The sequence below is a fragment of the Cryptomeria japonica genome, chromosome 5 (genome assembly GCF_030272615.1).
Source record: "Cryptomeria japonica chromosome 5, Sugi_1.0, whole genome shotgun sequence".
Classification (NCBI taxonomy): Eukaryota; Viridiplantae; Streptophyta; class Pinopsida; order Cupressales; family Cupressaceae; genus Cryptomeria; species Cryptomeria japonica.
In genome coordinates, this window is record NC_081409.1 from 548,337,244 (window position 1) to 548,358,457 (window position 21,214).

The following is a 21,214-nucleotide window of genomic DNA, read 5'->3' on the forward strand; positions in this document are numbered from 1 at the left end:
AACGGCAAGTTAAAGCCGATTGGAAATATTCAAGGGTCCTATAAATTGGTTTATATAGCACAAATACAATTGTAAACAGCTGCTTATACAAGAACATAGCAACCACAATTATGAACAAGCTAAGACATCAACCCCGTAGTTCCATGCTCCCTCCTTGGTGTTTCCATATTTTCCATTTCTGCTTTACCCACTTTAAACAACAGATCAACTCCATTGTTATTTCATAAAAAAATTGAATTCAACAAACTGAAAATCAAGATAGCTTAAGAAACACTAAAATAAAGCAAAAAAGAAATAATTTTAAAAGATGGTGAAGGATGTCCAAGGTGAAACTGTTGCATTGAGAGTTTCAACCACGTGCCTTAAAGTAGGCCGCAGTGAAAGGTCCAATTTAGGAAGCAACACTATCCTGTACCATTCAAATCCAACCAATGATAAAGACTAGATATCACATCATAAACAAACAAATAATTCTCTTTCAAATTGAGTGAAAGGGATCAATCACACAAACATTACAGAGATAAATTTAAGTGTAATATTTGATTCTTCTGACATGTTTATTAGAGATGTTTTTCCCTTTGGCATTCAAAAGGTATAAACATTAAAATCTTCTTGTCTACCATCTTCGTAATCGCAGTTTCTGCCATTCTCTTTAACTATTTTTGTTTATCATTTCTAAAATATATAAGCTGTTAATTTATTCCGAATAGACATAAAAACACAATGAAAGCAGAATAATGTCTCCGAATAAATATGACTGCAAAAATGATAGAAGAATTAAATCCGTTTGTTACACTGAAAGGAAGCTCAGTAGTTTCTTGATTCTTAAGCTCTTTTGCACACTTAAAAGTGGCCCAGATCCTACTGACAAATTTGCTCCACTGCTGTTACAATTTGGGGTGGCTGCACGACTGTCCATTCCTCTAATGTGCCCGCATATGGTGTGGGCACATCCTGTGATGATAAGCACATAATGGGCGCATCCAAATAGTCCCAGAAGTTCTCAATAATTGCAGCCCTGAGACTAGCTCCAATGCCACCAGTTCGCATGCACTCCTCAACAATTAGCACTTTGTGTGTCTTCTTTATTGAATTGCCGATAGTATACAGATCAAAGGGCTTCAAAGAACGGATGTCAATTATTTCTGGATCATAACCCTTATTCACTAGTGTCTTTGCTGCTTGCATAACATGATATCTCATCCTAGAGTAAGTAAGAATGGTTACATCTGCACCCGGTCGAACCATTTCAGCTTCTTCCAGACAACATATGTATTCTTCATCTGGAATCTTCTCTTTCAAGTTGTAGAGAAGAACATGCTCAAACAAGATAACCGGGTTCTCACTTCTAATTGCTGCTTTCATTAGTCCCTTCGCATTGTATGGTGTTGAGCAAGCGACCATTTGTAGCCCAGGAACAGACTGAAAGTAAGATTCCAAGCGCTGAGAATGTTCTGCACCTAGCTGCCTCCCTACGCCCCCAGGGCCTCGTATAACTGCAGGAATAGTAAACTGCCCCCCTGAAGTATAATGAAGCATGCCGCAGTTATTTGATATTTGATTGTAGGCCAACAATAGGAAACCCATGTTCATTCCTTCAATTATAGGCCTTAGACCTGTCATAGCAGCCCCAATGGCCATCCCTGTGAAGGAATTTTCTGCTATGGGTGTGTCCAGCACTCTCAAATCACCATATTTTGTTGCCATTCCTTTGGTAACCTTGTATGAACCTCCATAATGACCAACATCTTCTCCAATGACACAGACTCGAGGGTCTCTCTCCATCTCCTCATCCAAACCTTCATGGAGAGCCTCAAACAAAAGTAGCTCATGCCTAATCAAGAACACATATAATCATTAAAAATTAAAATCAGAACCACGTAAAAGAAACTATTTACATTCAATTTTCCAGGAAACTAATACCTAAGTTTTAAAATGATAAGATGTGTAAACCCAATTTTTTATTTTAAGTATGTTACAAATTCTCAATGTACATTGTATACTAAAAGAGTCAAGGTAAAAAAAGAACACATTAAATTCCATAACCAACGATATAACATCTGGTTGGACTTGTCATAAAAAAATAAAGAGTTCAAACAGAATATAATAAAGCTGCTTGACAGCTTTAAAACTAGTACCAACTAAATGGCCCATATAATAAACTTATAACGAGTTAAATATACTATTGAAAGGATTTCTATATTATATTACCCTTATAGACATATGGTTGGAGTGGTTACTAGAAGAAAGGACATAAGTAGATATCACTATCCACAGTGAAGCTCTCCAGATATTTCTCAAGTCCTATATGTAAGAAAATAACAGAAACAATTTCCATCGTTGCATAGACAAGATACAGGAATCAGACGATTAAGCATTAGAAAAGTGGCTGGGAAATGTTGCCTCCCCAAAATACCACTCTCAAGCTAAGCTTTAATAAAGTATTCTGAAGCATGACTAAGAAGTCAGAAGATGGTGACATCATTCGTGACAGTGAAGGCAACCAATTAGTGTGTTCTACGCTATTTCAGTATTATGCTGACAATGTGGCAAAGATAGAGGCCATGGTCATAGGTCTTAAAATGTTAGAAAACTTAAAATTAAGAATATGATAGTCAAAGATAATTCTCATTTTCCGTCATAATCATCAAAGGTTTGAGACCAGAAGGTTACAGTGATAAATTTGTGGCATTCATTTATGAGGTGTTTAGTCCTTGGAAATCATATTGACCAAATTATTATTTCATTTGCATTAGCAGAAAGACTGTAGTGGCTGGTTTCATAGATAAGGGTGCATTTAATCTTAAACACACAAAGGGCTTTGGATTATCCAACGTATAAGGAAAATAGTTCACAGAATCTGTGAGTACTTGCCAGAAATTTTGTCTGGCAAGTAACCAGGCAAAAAATTCGGAGGAATTTTTGATGAGTTTTTGGCAAATATTCATCAAGTGTTTGGCTGGTTTTTTAAATAAACTTGGCAGGTCTCTTCCATTAACTCAGCAAGCCCCTGCCCAACCAAAAAATAAATAATTTTTTTAAAACATTTTTATAAAGAAAAATGTGCCAAATACTTAATTTCTTCTTTAAGTGATAAAATTGTGAAAATGGTGTGCAACATGAAGTTTTGTGTGGTTTCAAAGGCCTTAATTTGAGCTTGGTGGCAAGGGCACTGCCCGTAAAACCCGTCATGTATTGCAACAAGAAATGTACCAAGGGCACTGCCCCTCGCCCTTGTTAGAGACACTGCCCCCAGACCCCCACAAGAGGCACTGTCCCTCAACCCCATTTGGGGCGTTACTCCCAACCCCCCATGAGGGAGCACTGACCCTTGACCCTGCTAAGTGCATTGCCCCTGGACCAACATCCCATTGGGGTCTCCATTCCTTGACCCCCACTAGTTATTGAGATCTCTCTTATATAAGAAATTTGATTACAATGAGGGGATTTGGGAGTGGAGACCAGAATTGACAGCTTATACAATTATCTTTATCACTATCATAATATCATTGATCAATGATAAGATTATCATACAATCAATATCAAAGATTCATATGCCATTATTATTATGAAATACAAAACAACCTTCAACTTTGCACAAGAAAGGTAGACAACAAATCAGTGGAGGTCATTGATTTGGTCAAGTCAAAGCCATAAACACAGCCTTCAATGTCGAGTGAGGAGCTACAACAGAGTGCAAGAATTAGAACCTCTCCCCAAGTTTTCACCAGACTAGGGAAGAGGAAGATGTAAAATGTTGCAATATGCAATTTATGAATTATGATGATGATTTTCAAAAGCAATCATCATATTCATAATAGTTGCAAGATAACTATTGTATCAAGATTCCCCATGATGATGCAATTTTGAACTCAATTTGTATTCCAGTGAATCAAATTTAATAGAAAACACTTTTGTACTCATTGGATATATTGTCATTGAATTTTGCACAAAAAAATGTGGTTTTAAAGAGATCTATGCAATTTTTTAACTTGCCGAGTTTTTCCCAAGTCCTTGCCAAGTCGAAAATTTTGGGTCTGCCAAGTTTTTGCTGAGTCCGAGTCTTCCAACTATGATAAGAAGCTTGGAAGAAGTCATCAATTAAGATGCCATAAAAGGATCATTCAACAAAGCCTCAATGTCGTGGCAAGCTCATCTTTGATAATTTCATAGGTGACTCTATGCCTGATGTCTTAGTAGGGGCACATCATTTCTTCTCTACATCAAAAGTTTACTGAGATGCTTGCCTACAGCTCTATTTGTCCTCATTTTGCAGCAGTTTCATTACCATGTAGGATCGAGTAAAGAATTTGATTGTGCAGAGCTGTGAATCCTTGAAGAATAAGATTACAAATAAAATATAGAAGAATTAAGATGCGAGCTTAGGGGAAGACAGAGGCAGCACATTACAGGAAGAAGCAGAACAAAGAATGAAACTCCAAAGAAAAGTCAACATAGCAACTCATAAAAGTTGGTTAGAAGCCTAGTTCCACAGAGTTTCGGAATGGGGGGATGCAGGAACAGGGGGGCCATGGTCCTCAATTTGGGGTCAGCAGCAGAGGGGTGGCAAGCAGATGATAGTGCAAATATAATATTATATATAGTATTTGAATTTAGTAACATTTGGAAGAAGAAAATTGCAAATACATTATCCTGGAATTGTTAACATTTGAAGGTAGAAAAACATTTCAGTTACACTGAGATACACACTAGCGCCAGCTAATATTTAGTCATTGTTGGATTCAGGTATAACTCATTTGGAGAAGCTTCTCTATAAACCAGATCAAGTGGATAGATCAGTGCTAACCAACCAGTGTTGTTTTTTCCTGTACCATGAATCATGATCCTAAAGGTACCTTCCAAGTAGGCCATATCAAGGTTGATATGCAGTTCTGAGAGCTAGTACCAGTTTCCATCTTCTTGGCCTTTTATGGATCTCTTTCTAAAGCTTGCTTCCATGGTTTTTTAATATATGTCAGCATGTTTTTCTGTCTTCCTCAATTAGATAGCTTCTAACAAGATCAATTATTTAGGTTAACTTTATACTGCTTAAAGTATAGGTTGCTGAATTGGAATTGGCTAGACGTATGGTATGCCAGTTCAGCAAAAAAATATAAGGAGGCTGGATACATTTGTACAAAAAACATATAAAAATCATATATAATCTCCTTAAAACATAATTGAGTTCAGAATACTGTTGACTAAATTCTTGTCAACCTTAGCCCTGAAGAAATCCAATCTGAGAAATTTTCTGGCTACAGAACCCTAAGAAAAACCTCTTTTTAGCCTAAAACCCTAAACCCTAATTAAAAAGGCTTTTAAGCCTTTTATTTCTTTTCAGGCTCTATTTTTCTAACTGATCGTTGACCGGGTGAACCAGTCAAATCACTTAACTTCTACCGGCTAGAGGGTCTTCATGCATGGCGGGGCCGGTTTCTCCCTTTCCTCCTACTGGCCAGCGGGGTCCTCGCCTTTTCAGAATAGCTTTTAAGTCCGACAGAGCAGGTTTTGGCTCTTGGCGAACTCCCCCTTTTCAGCAAAGCTTTCTAAGGTCGGCAGAACGAAAAACACATCTTGGCGAAAAGCCCTATCTTGCCGAAAGGGCCGAAGGGCATGGAGGGTCCTACATGATATGTCATCCCAGGTGGACAAGTCGGCAACTGCCAAGTGATCTCAGAAGACACTTGGATTGGTGGGTCCCGAGTGGCGAGGGCCTTTTCGGCCAGACCTCCTATGGGCGACATAGGCATGAACCCGTCTTGGCGAAAGGCTCGGTCTTGGCGAAATGTGGTCCCCTCCACGAGCAGTGATAGGTCCATGGGTCCAGCCCACTACGTGGCACGATGGCAGCCATAGATTTTCACTTAGAGAGTCGATCAACGGCAGTGTTTTAAACTCTTGTTGGGCCTTTTGGTGCACTATGCGCCTCCATCTCACGCGAAGACACGGAGGATCGAACGGCCAGAATTCAAATTTGCAGGTGCAGGGTAAATTTAAATGCTTTGTCAACATTGGTTGTTGAATGGACGGTCGACAACCAATCGCATACCTAGTCGGTGGCCGATATCTGATCGGATTTTGATCCAACCACTAGGATTTTTTGCCTTTACTCCAGGGGGACTCTGTAACCCAGTTTTGGACGCAACCTACAACCCTTCAATGCGGTATGAAGACTTTTTGGCTCTGCAAGTTGATCTCAGACGGTATGCGCAGAGATTTTCATTCATCCGCAGAATTTTGGTTTCCTCCCAGATGCAGAGATATTCTTCCAGTTGTTGATCTGATTCCCCCCCTCTGATATTTTGTAACCTAAACCCAATAGGGTTAGGGCTTCTAATTGCAATCCAATCTGAATTATGCCTAAACTATAAAGGCAAAATTTGTAGCTTGCCTCAGGCATCTCCTTTCTTTCTTCTGCATAAAACTCATGTTTTTCTATTTTTGTAAATTTGTCTTGCCTTTACATTAATAGAATTTATCTATTTTGCCTTCATTCAGTTCTTACAATTTGTGTTACTTGTTTACCTTGTTGTTTGGATGCATTCTAATTTGTTTTCCTTAGAATACGTGATTGTGTTGATCCCTTCGTATATGTCATCTATGGACTGAATCAGCTCCTCTTGCCATCTTGCAAGAATTCCAACCTTCACTCATTCTTAGGGCACTAGTTAGGATAGAATCTTATGCATGCTTTGGGTAGTCCTATTGATGTTTTGTACAGTTATAGGCAAGGAGATTAATTTCAATCTAGGTGCAAACCTCCTTTTTTCTTTCATGCATTCCTCTTTCTCCCTTTTCCCCTCAGATCATTAGATTAGATTCTATCTGTGTTGGGTTAGTCCAACACCTGCATCAGATTGATAAGGAAGTCGGCCTCTCCAGAGACTCAGCCCCACAATATGCAAAGTCCCACACTTGGAGGCTGTTTCAATGTGTCACAGGGTTGATGAGCATAGGTGTTCATAAAGTGGGCTGACTTTTGTGACAACAAATACCACATATCATTTATATGCTCAAAATGACCATAAATATTACAACTTTCAAAATATAAATACTAATTATATATCAATTTACGAAACTTAAATATCATAACAAAATTCAAATATTCATTTTTCTTAAGTATTATGAATAAATTTATTTATTTAATTAATAAATAGGTAACTTGTATTATTTAAGTTTTATTTTAAATAATAATCATTCACTTATTTAAATAAATATAAATTTGAAATCCAAAAATATAAATAAAAACCTAAAAATGATATATCAAATAAAAGTTTACAATAAAAGAGGCAGTGGAAAAAAAAAAGGGAATTGAAAGTTGTTAAGGGTTTTCGTTTTAAAGGAGCAGCAGAGAACAAGTCTGTAAATAAAACCCACCAAAGAATGAAATAAAAAGGCACTCAGCCTTCAAATCGTATCCTCATTCGCTGTCTTTTTTTTCTCATAGCAGATAAGAGCACAACATAAACAAAACAATAAGGTTTAGGGCTTTTATAGGGCAAAAATTCAAACAAATACACTTGGGACTCTCAGATTGCCACATCATGTCTGCAGTTCGAAACACTTGGGACTCTCAGATTGCCACATCATCATTGGAATTGGCTGGATTCACCATGTGAAAGTTGGAAACATTTGGAATGGGAGAAATTTGAACCCTGGTTGAATCCATAGGTGATTCTATCCAGGATCCGATTCTGGGAGATTTTGTACCTGGAATCAGCCTGTATATGTGCCAATTCGGCAACTTAGGTCAACATTTCTACCAAATAAGGCCTGTGTAATTTGATCTTGGATTGGCCTACTTTGGGCACGTATCTACTATTTTGATGTGTGGAGTGTGACAAAACAGTAATTTAGACTTGGTCTATGGGGCAATGATATTTACTGCTATAGAAGTGAAAGATTAGTAGTTGGGAAGGTTTCAAAGACTCTGCCTTGCATGTTCATCTAAGTTTTTCTTAGAGAATGGAAATATTAAAATGTAGAAGTACAAATCATTGTGCTTAGAAAAGTGATAAACAAACAGCAGAATTTGAAAATGGAGACATCTATCAATGGCATTGCGCATCCACATGAACATCTAAAGATGTCAAGTGATTGTGATGCTCTTAAAATTGTATGCACTAGAAGAATTCAGAAAGAAGTTATCAATCTAGATTAATATTGACACTTAATCAATTACATCACAGCCATAGAGTACAAAGCGTCCTTCTGCCTATTCCAATGTCTTTCAGCAGCTATCAATGGCATTGCGCATCCATATGAACATCTAAAGATGTCAAGTGATTGTGATGCTCTTAAAATTGTAAGCACTAGAGGAATTCGGAAAGAAGTTATCAATCTAAATTAATATTAGCACTTAATCAATTACATCACAGCCATAGAGTACAAAGCATCCTTCTGCCTATTCCAATGTCTTTCAGCAGCAGGCTATATTTGTACTTATTTACATGTATGATACTTGTTTAGTTTGTATAAAATTGGACCTGTTATCACCTAGTGTTGCCTAACTAAGATACTTCAAGATAATTTCAAGCCATCCTAATTTATGACTACTTTCAAATCCCCAAGGTCCAAACAAGAATGACGACATAAGAGACTACCAAGTAACTTCTTATCTCTACCGAAAAGGCCTGCCAATACTACCTACAGGGTAGTCAGTTAAACAAAACAACACATACTAAATATTACATCTTGACTGATACAATGTTTGAATATGACTTGACCTCTCTGAATGCAAAATGGGCAGAGGATTTGGATTATTTTTGGGGTATCTTTGCAAGTTACAACGTTGAATAAAGCGTTGAGAATCAAAGATGAATTGCCAGCAGCACCCAACAAGACCATCAGCATACTGTATATGTTTTACTGTTGTGCATATGTGTTGTACAGGTGGATTGTAGAATAATTTGCAATGTTAAATCCAACATGTTGACTGTAAAATGTATGTTTTGTATAAGGTATATGGATAACAATAAACCACTTCAAACAATCTTACAGAAGATTAAGGCGTGCTGCCAAATTCAGCATTTTGGCTATATACATGTTACACGCCTATAAATCCATAACTATTGGACCTAAATGTATTGCATAAGCACATGTAACCCATCATCAGAATGAGATTTGTTTTTTGACATTTTTCTATAAGGGTACCAGTAAAAAAGGTATGGAAATCAAACACAAGCTTGTCATTTTCATAAGTTTACCAAATGATGAGATATTATAAGACATTTTACGTTTCAGAAAAGAGAGAATTAAAGCTTACCCACTCTTTGATGACACAGGACTTGCAGCAGATTCACCTTTTACCTGAAAAAACAACCTTGTAATCTTAGAAATTGACACGTACATCTTTCAGTGTCAACTGCAGCAATTTTCAGAAAAATCAACCTCAATTCTGCAATATTAAGATTAAATATTATTTTTGCTGAGCACGGTGAAATTATTTATTAGATTCTAGCAGTGTTTCACGGAAACACGTTTCCCCCCTCCAGGCCCAAGTCCCCCATCCCCGAAACCCGTCCCCAAAACTTTTTCCCTTTGTCCCCCATCCCCGAAGCCCATCCCCCTGTCTCCCCGTCCCCAACGGGCGTGGAACACTGGATTCTAGTACTCATTCTACAAAGTTGTATATATTGTTGTGCATAACATCAATCCTCAAATGGATGATATGGATGGTAAGAATACATTATCACAAAGTAAATAAGACGTGTTGTTTACAAAGGCTAGGACAATAATACTTAAGACATGCAGGATATTTTTCTGTCAAATTCTAGCAACAAAACTTGACCCTCAAAAACTATTAAATGATTCCTCAACTTGCAAAGAAATCATGATGCTAGACAAGAATTTTGCTATCAGATACTAGCCCCACATTGATTGCCCATAATATACAGCTGACAAAAAATAAACCATGGTGACAGCATCTAAGGAGTACAAAAGCTTAAACAAACTAATAACTTGTCACCAGAGAGCAACTTTTACTATCTCATTCACAGCTGAACTCAATAGTATTGAATTTGAACTTTAAAACAAATGCTGCAACCAGATTTATAAAAAAATGTCTGACATTGACAAACACCAAAAATTAGCCACCTAACGGTGATCACTGATGATATTATCACCATGTCTAAGATATTATCGCGGTGTCTAATGGAGCAATAATCAGTTTTGATTCTTGAACTACACCTTTGGATTATTTTTACATAAGTAAAAATTTATTTAAATACCGCTATCCCCTCTCAGGAGGGAATTTACTAACTATACTGCTAAGAAATATAAGCGAAGTGAAGGAATAAGGTTGAGAAAGCTAACCGCCACAGCATTAGTGACCAACTTGGAAGCGCGATTCACCGAATTAGAAAAATGAGAAACTGATGCATCTGATCTGACACTGATGAAACTTTTCTTTTGTTCTGCGATGCAATAAAAATGTAAAATTCTAAGTAGCCAAAAAATTTCTGAAAGGCATACTATAATAACAACAGAATATAAACTCTCAACAAATCAACCAGACCCATCTTGGACAACTATAGTAAATCCAATAACATATAGTTACTACTTTAACAGCCCCCTGGTTAACTGTGTGGATAAAGTGTACATTGCATTCCCTCTGCAATTAAGCGTTGGGATGGGGTGAAATGGTGAGTATTAACATTCTTTGGGCCAAAATGATCTGTTACATCTATCAAAGTGTAACCTATGAATGTCCAGTTCAGGACTTAAATTTTCCAGGCTTTCCTTGATTGTTTTGGTTTAAGATGTACTAGGTTATAATAGAAACATTTATATATTTATATGTAATTTGTTGTTTAAAACTTAAAACCAACTAAGAAGTAAACACTCAATCTCATCCGGAAACACTCAAGATTACCAACTAAGAAGTAAACTCGTTAAGTTTCATTTTGACCCTCTGTTTTCTAAAAATGATTCCTATTATAACGGATATATGCCATCACATCAAGTAGGTTGTACCAGTAATACAGATATAACTTAACAAAACATAAGATCACTTTTATCATCTCCACTGTTAAAAACACGGCATTGAAATACAGATCCAGAATACCCGGAGTGCTGTTAAAATTCACCCTAACAAAACAATAATCACTCACATCCGCCCTCCCATCAAATGCATATTCGAGAATCTTCACTACAAAACCAAAACCGAATGTAATGCACAAATCCAAAATCGAATCGGATGGGAATTTTAGAAGAAATATTCTAAACCGCTAACGATTATTATTCGAATACACCCTTCCGTAAAATGCGTATTTAAACATAAACGCAAAACTACTGAAACTAGATCCAGATTTAAAGTAACTTATAAAGATGGATTCAAATTTTGGACCTTGCAAATGATAAGGACAAAATGCTATACACTTATACAGGATAGAAAAAGGAAAAAAGATAGTGAAAATGAAAGCTGTAGATCACCTGACTGCAGGTTCGAGAGCCCAATAATCAGCCTTTTCTGTGGAGAAGATGAAGAAAAGGGCGATACAAGGCCTGAGAACCCCCCAAACCCTTGCACTAATGCTGAACTTGCCATTTCATACAAAATTGAAGCCTAGAGCTCAGTAATACTGAAATGGGTGTTATGCAAGTGCTAACTATTCGAGCAACCCGGCTGCAAAATTAGAAAAGGGTACGCAAATATATATGCATTGTGCTTGTTTAAATTACTCTAGTGACAGAGCATTCGGGCGGAGGGACAGAGGCTCCCCTTCCTCTTTCTCCACGGGGCTTTTTTTTTTTTTCGTATGAACATGCAAATAACACAAAACTCCCTCCTTGATTGTGACGAAGTGTTATTTTTTCCTATAAATTCTGCTGGCATTTGCTTTGAATAAGTTGACAGACATGGGTAGACATGGGTAGTATAATGCTTGGTTTAAATTTTTGGCCTGCACTCTCATCGACCCCCACCAAACTCTTCCCTAAATGGAGGCTCACACTCAATGCCACCTTCATTGTTGAAAATAAATCCATCTTGTGAAATGCATACAGGTTGGTAGTTCTTAATTGATATTAAGACACCTAAAAACTCATGGATAGTTGTGTGGGCAAGCAAGGATAGGTGAAAGATTTCTAAAGGTTGTAAGGAAATATTAATTATTTATTTAATAAGTCATAATAGTTGTCTATTGGGGTGGATAGATTTGTTGAGATTAATGGTGTTAATTAGAAGATAGCTGATGTCACTTAAAAAACCCTTCAAATTGATGAAAGTTTTCAATTTTAATAACAAATATTTATTTATCTGTTTCATTTTTTTTTTATAATTAAAGGTGGAGTATCGGGTGTGAGTATGTCAATAATTTAAATTTTTATCTTTAATCTTAAATTTAATAATGATTTACATTCATAATATTATTATTTAATAATAAATTTAGAATTTTCAAAATAAACAATATATGAAATATAGGTCTAAATGTATATAGTAAATAAAATAGTTGTAAAGTAAAATAAAATGACTTTTAAATGAAATAGCTCTAAATTGATATTTCTTTATATTTTTTAGAAGATATGTTTAAAATATATACTAGCATAGATATCTTAAATACATTTATCTGAAAACATTGAGAGATATCAATCTTGAGGCATCTATATTTGAATTTTTATTGAAAATAAATATGCACTTCAAAAGATTTTATGCCCACGATGTCGCATGTAAAATGTTAATTTTGCATCTTTTTCTTATGTTTATAGAAAATATTATTATCCTTTGCAAATAAAGAACTCCTACTATCATTTAGTGGTTTATCACTAATAAGAGGTAGTTGTCTCAAATCTCCTACTAAAATGATTGATCTTCCTCCAAAACTTATGTTTTTAAGAAATGTTTGGTGTGATCTTGAATCAATATTTTGTACCAAATTTTGTCCAATAAAGCTCATTTCATCAATCAGTATGTATTGTATATGTTGGATTTCTTCTTGAGAACTTGTGAGTCTTTTCCCTTTGAATTTATCAAAATATGTGAATGGAATTCTCAATGTTGAATGGATTGTTGCAACTCCAGTGGGTACTAGTAATAATAAGGGACAACATTGTGGTGTTGATCCATCTTGAAGAGCTTGACAAATTGCTCGAATTAAATATGATTCACCTATTCCAACTATTCCTTGAATTATCATGCATAGTGGAATGTTGTTTTGATATTGATAATTATATCAAGTGCCTTTTTTTTGCTTAGCTCACTTAAATTCCATGTGATTATTTGACATCATATCATCAGGTATTAGTAAGTCACTCTCCTTCTTGTTGTTGATCAAATCTATTGATTTATTTGTCTAATCTTCTCGTCGATATTCAGTACTCCATAGTGTTTCCCTTAAGATGGTTTCCCTTAAGATATGTAGGCATCTAAAAATGGTCAATTCTTGCGGCGCCATACTCTAACATGTATGTGTGACCTTATTTTAGGGTTTTCGCATCTTATTGACATTTCTTCTATGGCGTGCACTTGATCTTCATCATTTGTCGACATATTGTTATTCCTTTGCATTTCTTCCTATTTCGATTGCGTTTCTTGCATTTTCAATTAGGTCTTGTCGATATCATCATGACTTTTAATGTTTGGTAATTATTATTGTCCTTGATTTCAGCACGGCCAAAATCGTGAGGCAACCCTACGAAACTGGTCCATTTCGTACCTTATGGCCTTCGAGAGAGCTTAATCGACTTCGTTGGGTAGCTCATTTAGCTCTTTGCTTTTCATTTTTAGTGTTTTCCTTGTTTTTCTTTAGTTTGCAGTTATACTTGCAGTTCGGACTTTAAAGTCTGAACTGCAAGGTCTTTTCTTTGTTTTGTTGTCTGCACATTGGACTTTAAAGTCTGATGTGCATTTGCTTGGTCTTTACCTGTAGTTCGGACTTTAAAGTCCGACCTGCAGGTGGTCTTTGTCTGTAGTTTGGACTTTAAAGTCTGAACTGCAGACTGCTTTGTCGAACAATGCATGTCGGACTTTATGTCTGCAGTTTGGACTTTAAAGTCCGAACTGCAGACTGCTTTGTCGAACAATGCATGTCAGACTTTAAAGTCCGACATGCAAGGTTTTCTAGCCTGCATGTCGAACTTTAAAGTCCGACATGCACTGCAAGTTGTAATTAATGTCGCATTTATGGTTAAACCCATGGTTTATTTAGTTAATTTTTTGCATTTTTATTCTTCATTTTGGTTTGTTTTCTTTCCTCTGCGCGTCCTCCTCTGCTTTTGCTCGCCGCAATTCGGATTTTCCTCGTTGTGGCTCGAATTGAGTCGCCTCATCGTCGGATTTTTTGACATCATTTGTTGTGGAAGAGGTAGGGTTTGCATTTTATTTTTCTTTCCAGGTTTTCCTTTTTGTTTCGCGTTTTTCTCCTCCTTGTTTTCTTTCGCGGTTTTTGTTCTGTGTTTCGAAGAGCAATCAGATTTTGAAGTATGATTGTCTCGCTCGTTTCAGAGGACAATCGGACTTCAAAACCCGATTGCCCTCTGAAGTCCCCCTTCTCTAGCTGCATATCGGACTTTAAAGTCTGGTGTGCAGCTGGACGAAAGGATCTACGCATATCAGACTTTAAAGTCCGATATGCAGGATCTTAACCTTCACATATCGGACTTTAAAGTCTGATATGCGGAGAGGAGTGGGTTGACATGTCGGGCTTTAAAACCCGACATGTCAACCAATTGTTTTTCCTTTGCAAGCACATCGGACTTTAAAGTCCGATGTGCCTTTAATCATTCCTAGGTTGCACATCGGACTTTAAAGTTCGATGTGTTTGTTTTAAATTTTCCTCCAACACATCGGACTTTAAAGTCCGATGTGTTATTGATTTTCCTCGGATCAACACATCGGACTTTAAAGTCCGATGTGTTGATGACCCATCTCGGATTTGCACATCGAACTTTAAAGTCTGATGTGTTGATAAAGGTATTTTTAATTGCACTTCGGACTTTAAAGTCAGATGTGCTGATAAAGGTATTTTTAATTGCACTTCGGACTTTAAAGTCCGATGTGCAATTTTTGTTTTCAAAAGAGCATGTCGAACTTTTTTCCCCGACCTGCTGTTTTTGGCAGTTTTACTCCCAAGCCTATTTTGAGTCTCATTTTTTGATCCGTTTGAGAAAAATTGATTTTTTGATACTAATGAATAGCTAATCATCAATGTTGAATGTAGTCATCACGAATGTCAAAGCTCCCTCACAACAAGCTCGAGTCTTCCTCAGGTCAGTCAGAATCTTCTCCAAGTAAAGCATCATCAAGAAAGATGAAGTACAAGTATGACAAGTACTTGAATCTATACCCAGAGAGTTCGGTAGACTCAAATATCAAGGAAATCAGGGACACTAAAATTGGGCATGTTGATATGCAAGAATTTTTTGACCGGGTTCAAAAGGCTCTTGCTCGTCTAACCAGTCTAATCAAATCTAAGTTGCATAAGTATGCATCTTTCTTAGTTGCGGCTCATGATCCTGAATTTATACTGGCAATAGCGGATCACTTTGATCCCAATACAAGGCAATTAAAGTACGTTGATCAGAACGTCATCATGACCCTGGATAGTGTGTTCTTTAACAGTGTTTTCAAGGATTCACCAATTGAGGAAGTGGCTGATATTTCTCAAGAGAGTGCTCAAGAGTACTATGAGAAACATGAGGACAAATGCAAAAAGGTGATCAATATTGTTTATCTCTATGTTGCAAGGAGTTCCCTCACCTCACGATGGCCTAAGTCCTTCCACAGGAGTGATTTTAATGAGGAATATAACGACATGGTCACCATGTTATCCAGAGTGAGGGGGTTAAAAGACTCATTATTTTCAAAACTGGATGTCTTATTACATAAATATAATCAGAAAGGGGGCCGCAAGAATCGATTGGGGAGAGCAGATCAGTGATGTGCTCTGTGCTCAATTGAAGGAGGTCAAGGTGACACTAAAGTTTTACATGACCTCGTACCTGGTTTATGCAGCTGCTTCAATGAGGCAATATCCAAGCTTGTCTACCAAGGGTGATAGGAGAGTGGTGCCCGTCTGGGAGTATTATGATCAGCTTACCAACAAGAATCAAGGTAACCACTATAGAAGAGTTAACGATGCTTTCTTTGTTGTGTGGAAATGTATGTTTGATAAGGGCCTTCAAAAGAAGAGATTGTCAGAGGCTGCTTACAACAGGGTATCTCATTATGGTTGTGTTTTTCTTCAATTTCCTACATTCACCTACATCTAAATCAGATGTTTTTTCGGGAGAGCCCTTTATTCTACCAAGGTTCCCTTCAGACAAGATCATTCTTATGGAGTTGTGCAGGCAATTGATTAGTGTGCATGAGAAACAATCACAAGCACATAAGACTGGGCTGAAATTTCCAGAATCAATCGGTAGGTACTCAGTACTAACCAACCCTAAAGCCAAGAATATGGAAGAAGAAATGCAATGGAATACCATGTGAAGATTCAAGGCACGAAACAATTTTGACTTTCATGGCATAAAGAGCAAACTCAGGAGGAGTTATACTCATGTCTATAGGTTTGAGGATGTTTGGGCAGATTGTCAGAATGAGGAGGATATAAGAAGGATGGATTTCAGTCGTCTTACTTTGGAACAAATTGAAAATTTGGATTTAGCTAAGATCCCAATGACCATGGAAGACACAGATGACATAGTGGACCCTGTTTATTATGAGAATAAGATTTTTGACTCCCCACTTGCACTTGTGCAATGGTTGAAGAAAGAAAGCAAATCTATTACTCAAAGGATCTCTCCTATCTTAGCAAACACCAATGCATGGTTGGTAAAGAAAAATCTCAAGATGAAACAACTTCCTGCTAGTTCAGGAGATGATGACAACAGTGATGGCCCATTGGGCAAGACAGCTATAGCTGAAACAAGAACAAAGAGTAGGGCATACCCACAAGCATTATCCTCAGCTCTTGTGGTACAATCGAAAGGTAAAGGACACAAAATCAAATTTACAGTTAAAGGGTCAAAAAAGGGTGAATCATCATCTGCATCACAGGAAGCAGTAGCGAAAGAGCCAGAACAACCGCCTGCCAGTAAAGTTGGAAAAGGAAAAGAGATTGAAGAGGGTGAAATTCCTCAACAAGAGGAAATACAGGCAGAAGAAGTATCACGCCCAGCTAAAGTTGATACCCCGATTACCTCACAAGTAATCGTCCACACTATTGAATCTGACTCTGACTTTGACCAAGAGGATGAAGATTTTCAAGAAGATGGAGATCTAAGTATGGGCATGACACAATCGGAGACCGTTGGTCATTTTTTCACAATAACCAACTTCTCTAATTTAGATGATATCCCTTCATCTACTTTTGAATCCACAATGATGGATTTTAATGAAACCTTGGAAGATGCACTTGCAGAACAGGTTTCAGTAGACTTACCCGTCACTACCACCACCACCACAGCAGTTCCTCCATTGGTAAGTGTTGAAGTTACATTCACGACACCCTCAACTCTCCCATCTGTAACTGAAGAGGTAGCAACAACAAATGTTCCACTAGATACCTCAATATCATCACCATCAGTAACACTCACAACTGCTCCAAGCTCCAGTCAACCCGCTCCCGAAGCTTCAACTCAAAATTAGCAAGGAACTACTACTCCATCAGCCAATCCAGAACTACCCCCTTGGATGGAAGTAGTGGCCCCTAAAAGGAAAAAACAGATGATCTCTCTAGACGAGTTTGACTTTGAACTTTTGGTTCCTCCAAAGCCTAACGGAACAAAAACGCCAAAGACGGTATCGCGGGTGGTAGTAGATCTGACTTCTAAGAGAAAATATGTTGAAGTCACGGTGCCATCATCAGACAAGGACAAAGGCAACATACAATCTGAAGATTATACCATGCAGGTCATAGAACTCGGGGTGGAAACACATGAGAGTGTGAAATTGGATTCATAGACAACCTTTAATTCTTTGTTGAGAAGATTGGATTAGGAGAGGGATGAGAAAAATATCTTAAAGCAGAAGTGTGAACAGCTGACCAACATTCTTCTAAAGGTAACACAATCTTCTCAAGAGGTTGAACCCATAGGATCTTCAATAGATATCGAAGCCCTCAAGAAGATTGAACAGGTGGGAGCTAAAGGCCGAGTGATGGATGAGTGGATCTCACGGCTAAGATCAGAAGGCTCTCATCTTCTGAGCTCAACAATGGGACTATTGTCAGATTATGAAGTGATCCAGAGTCAGATGCAAGGACTCAAAACCTCTTTATCATAGGAGATTGAGGAAGTTGTGAAAAGTAATACCCTGTGGAGCAAAATGGAGGACTTTAGGATAGATGTCCTGGTTTAGAATAAGGTAATTCCCACAAGGGAGAAGTACATCCAGATCTTATCTTTATTATCTCATAAGTAAGAGACAATGAAGTTAATGATTACAGAGCTGGACCGGGAGAAAAAAGAAGGTGATGACGAGGTTGACCTCATTTTTGCCAAAGTTGGTGATATCCCTTGCTATTTATATGATGGCAATCAAAATCTCGTCACTGCTGAATTTGTCACGCAGGAATTCCTTTCCTTGATGGATCAATGCATGGGACAATAATTCTCACTTGATACATTTGATAAACTGTTAGAAATCCAGGTCAGTTTTGAAGTTCTCGCATCCATGTTGAAGGATGTTAAAAAGAAACAGGTGAAGATTCAAGATGCAATTTCCCGCATCCAAGTCATCACAAGTTCTACCTCAATGCTGAATGAAGCAGAGATGAAAGCCATCCTTGCTAAATTCGAAGATTTCCAGAAATCCAATGAAGAAGAGAATCAAGAATGAAGTATCCCCTTTTGGCACCTTTTCTTCATGCAGTTGCACCGATAGATGTTGTCAATTTTTGTGCAGCTGCACGTTTTCTTTATGTAGTAGTTGTAGTAAAATGGGATTGTGCAGTTGAATAAGTCAACTATGCCCACCTTTTTATCAACTTCTTTTCCTATAAAAGGAGGACCTCTTTTGTAAATTTTCTTATCTTTTTCATGCTTAGCAAAACTCTACAGATTTTTTATCCCAACTAAGACTTTGGGCTTTTTGTGGTGAAAATCCTATCAAATGAATAAAGAAAATAGTTTTGTTGATCACAAACTTTGTGTTGTATCAAGAAAATCATTTATATAATTTAATGTTCCTATGTTCATTGAATATATATTATCTTTACTTCTTTGATCTTTAAGATATTGCTACGTGGTTAGAGAGCTCTCAAATCTTGCAAGTAGACTTTGTGCTCTTAGCATACTTGAGAAATCTGCTGATAAATTAAGTAACTTGTGGTAAGCTTTGTATTGTTGCGGTTATTTGTAGTTTAATGGATTAGAAAACTATACTTGAAGACTTTGAGCTTTAAGCTAAGTTTCTAATTGTTTAATTTGTAATGATCAGTGTGAATTAGTATTACCTTAAAGGAGACTTTGTGTTGCTTAATAGTAACTCTTGGTGTAGTTTGTTAGATTAATAGTTATTTTCTTTAAGTAACTGAAGAGGTAGAGAAATTGTATCTAGGTGAAGGAAGGATACATAAACTCTGAAAAAAGAGAGTTATATGCCCAACACCAACCCACAAATTTAATTTCTTATTAATTAGAGGAGAAATTTCATAGGGAACCTCCCCTTGATGAGAGGAGAGATTAATTTCTCAGTATAGCGTTGTGTAAATTATATATTTTGTCATTAGTACACTGGTGACAAAATATTCACCCAACAGTTATCAATCTTTATCATATCAATTGGACATTTTCAACCCTTCGCCATGTCGAATTAGGGTTTTATCCTCAATCTTTATCATTGTCAATCATTTTATCATTTTGCGACCGATTCGTCATTGGTCTTTTGTCATTCGACCTTCATCAAGTTGACCTTTTATCAATCTTTGTTCGATTTGTCATCGATCTCAATCAATCATCATTTCTCATCAATTTGGACCAACCAGTGATTGGTCCTCATCAATTGGTGCCTATCAATTGTATCCTTGATCAATTTTGTCATTGATCCTGTCAACCAATGTTGACACTTTATCAATTATCAGTTCTCATCATTTAACCATGATCGAATTGACCTTATATCGATTGCATTGATCATTCCAATCTTGTCATGACCTAATCAACATCCTTTCATCTCTAATTTTCTCCTAGGGTTTTATGATTTATTCATCTAATCATATTCATCATTTCCCTTCCAAGTTAAATAAATTTATTTATTTAATCCTAAGTCTCCTCTTGTCACAATTAAATATTCATTTAATTGGCTAATTATTCCCCCTTTATGAATTAATTAGTGAATGGCAATTTATTAATTAATTTCACCTTTTTTCCTAATTTCCTAATTTTCCCTCATTTACTAATTTCCTAATTTCTAATTTTCCTAATTTTCCAATTCTAATTTCCCACTAATTATCCTCTTCTAGTTGCTCCTATTCCTGTGCTTCCTTTGTCATAAGATGGAATCACGATTCTCTCATTCGTCATAAGTGTTAAAATAGCAACATGTCATAGCTCTTGACATAGAAACTTTTCCTCACACTTTGCATTGGAAATGTGTCATGATTTATGACATAGAAGGTGTCATAACCTTCTTCTTTCAATCCTTTTTCCCAAATTTTGAATCAAATTGCCTCTTTAACTCTTTTCATGCTAATTTGCTCATCTCTCCAATTTACCTATAAATTGGATGCATTTCTTCAATCTTGGGAATCAACCATGCTTTGAGTATCCTTATGCTGCTTAAATCATCATCTCGTCATCTTGCTTTCGATACACTTGCTTTGTAGGTGACATCTACATAATTTGAAGGAGAAAGAAGAACAATGGAGGTCAACGAAGGAAACATTTGCATTGGTTTGCATTTATTTTGAATGTTTTATCTTCATTCCTTTATTGAATGTGTTAGGAGTATTTTCGTTGCATTTTAGTCTTCGTGGTTGGCTAATTTATGCTTTGATTCCTTTGCCTAATTCCTACTCAACCCCTCAAGGTGTGTGCCAATGCTGATCTTGCCAACATTTCCATCTACTCGTGTACAATCCTTCCAATATCCCATCCATTATCCAATGCATATTTTTCATCCTTCCTTCCATCCTATCCAATCCTTTGCATAAATCCTTGCCTTAGTCCTATCTCATTTCCATGTCATTATCCTACCAAAGTCTTTCAGCATGTCATCATTTTCGAAGATACCATCCAGACAACAAGATGCTTGAGTCCTTCTTTCATACTCTATCAT

At 36.9% G+C, this 21,214-nt stretch overlaps 1 protein-coding gene across 1 annotated transcript; it reads right to left on the reverse strand.

Moving 5' to 3' along the window:
• Positions 1–456: 456 nt before the first annotated feature.
• Positions 457–11,950, reverse strand: LOC131063451 (pyruvate dehydrogenase E1 component subunit beta). Its single transcript, XM_057997256.2, has 4 exons — positions 11,434–11,950; positions 10,315–10,415; positions 9,266–9,309; positions 457–1,834 (listed from the first exon to the last, which is right to left on the reverse strand). Exons 1-4 carry the CDS (start codon positions 11,546–11,548, stop codon positions 862–864), a joined length of 1,233 nt encoding a protein of 410 aa, XP_057853239.1. The 5' UTR covers positions 11,549–11,950; the 3' UTR covers positions 457–861.
• Positions 11,951–21,214: the final 9,264 nt, after the last annotated feature.

Bases quoted from the DNA above. Each gene is read 5' to 3' on its own strand.
- LOC131063451 (XM_057997256.2), bottom strand. From the start codon at position 11,548: ATGGCAAGTTCAGCATTAGTGCAAGGGTTTGGGGGGTTCTCAGGCCTT. The intron at 10,416-11,433 runs GTGATCTACAGC...ATTGCATCGCAG, and splicing joins GCTCTCGAACCTGCAGTCAG to AACAAAAGAAAAGTTTCATC. The intron at 1,835-9,265 runs GTAAGCTTTAAT...GTTCTTGATTAG, and splicing joins CCTGTGTCATCAAAGAGTGG to GCATGAGCTACTTTTGTTTG.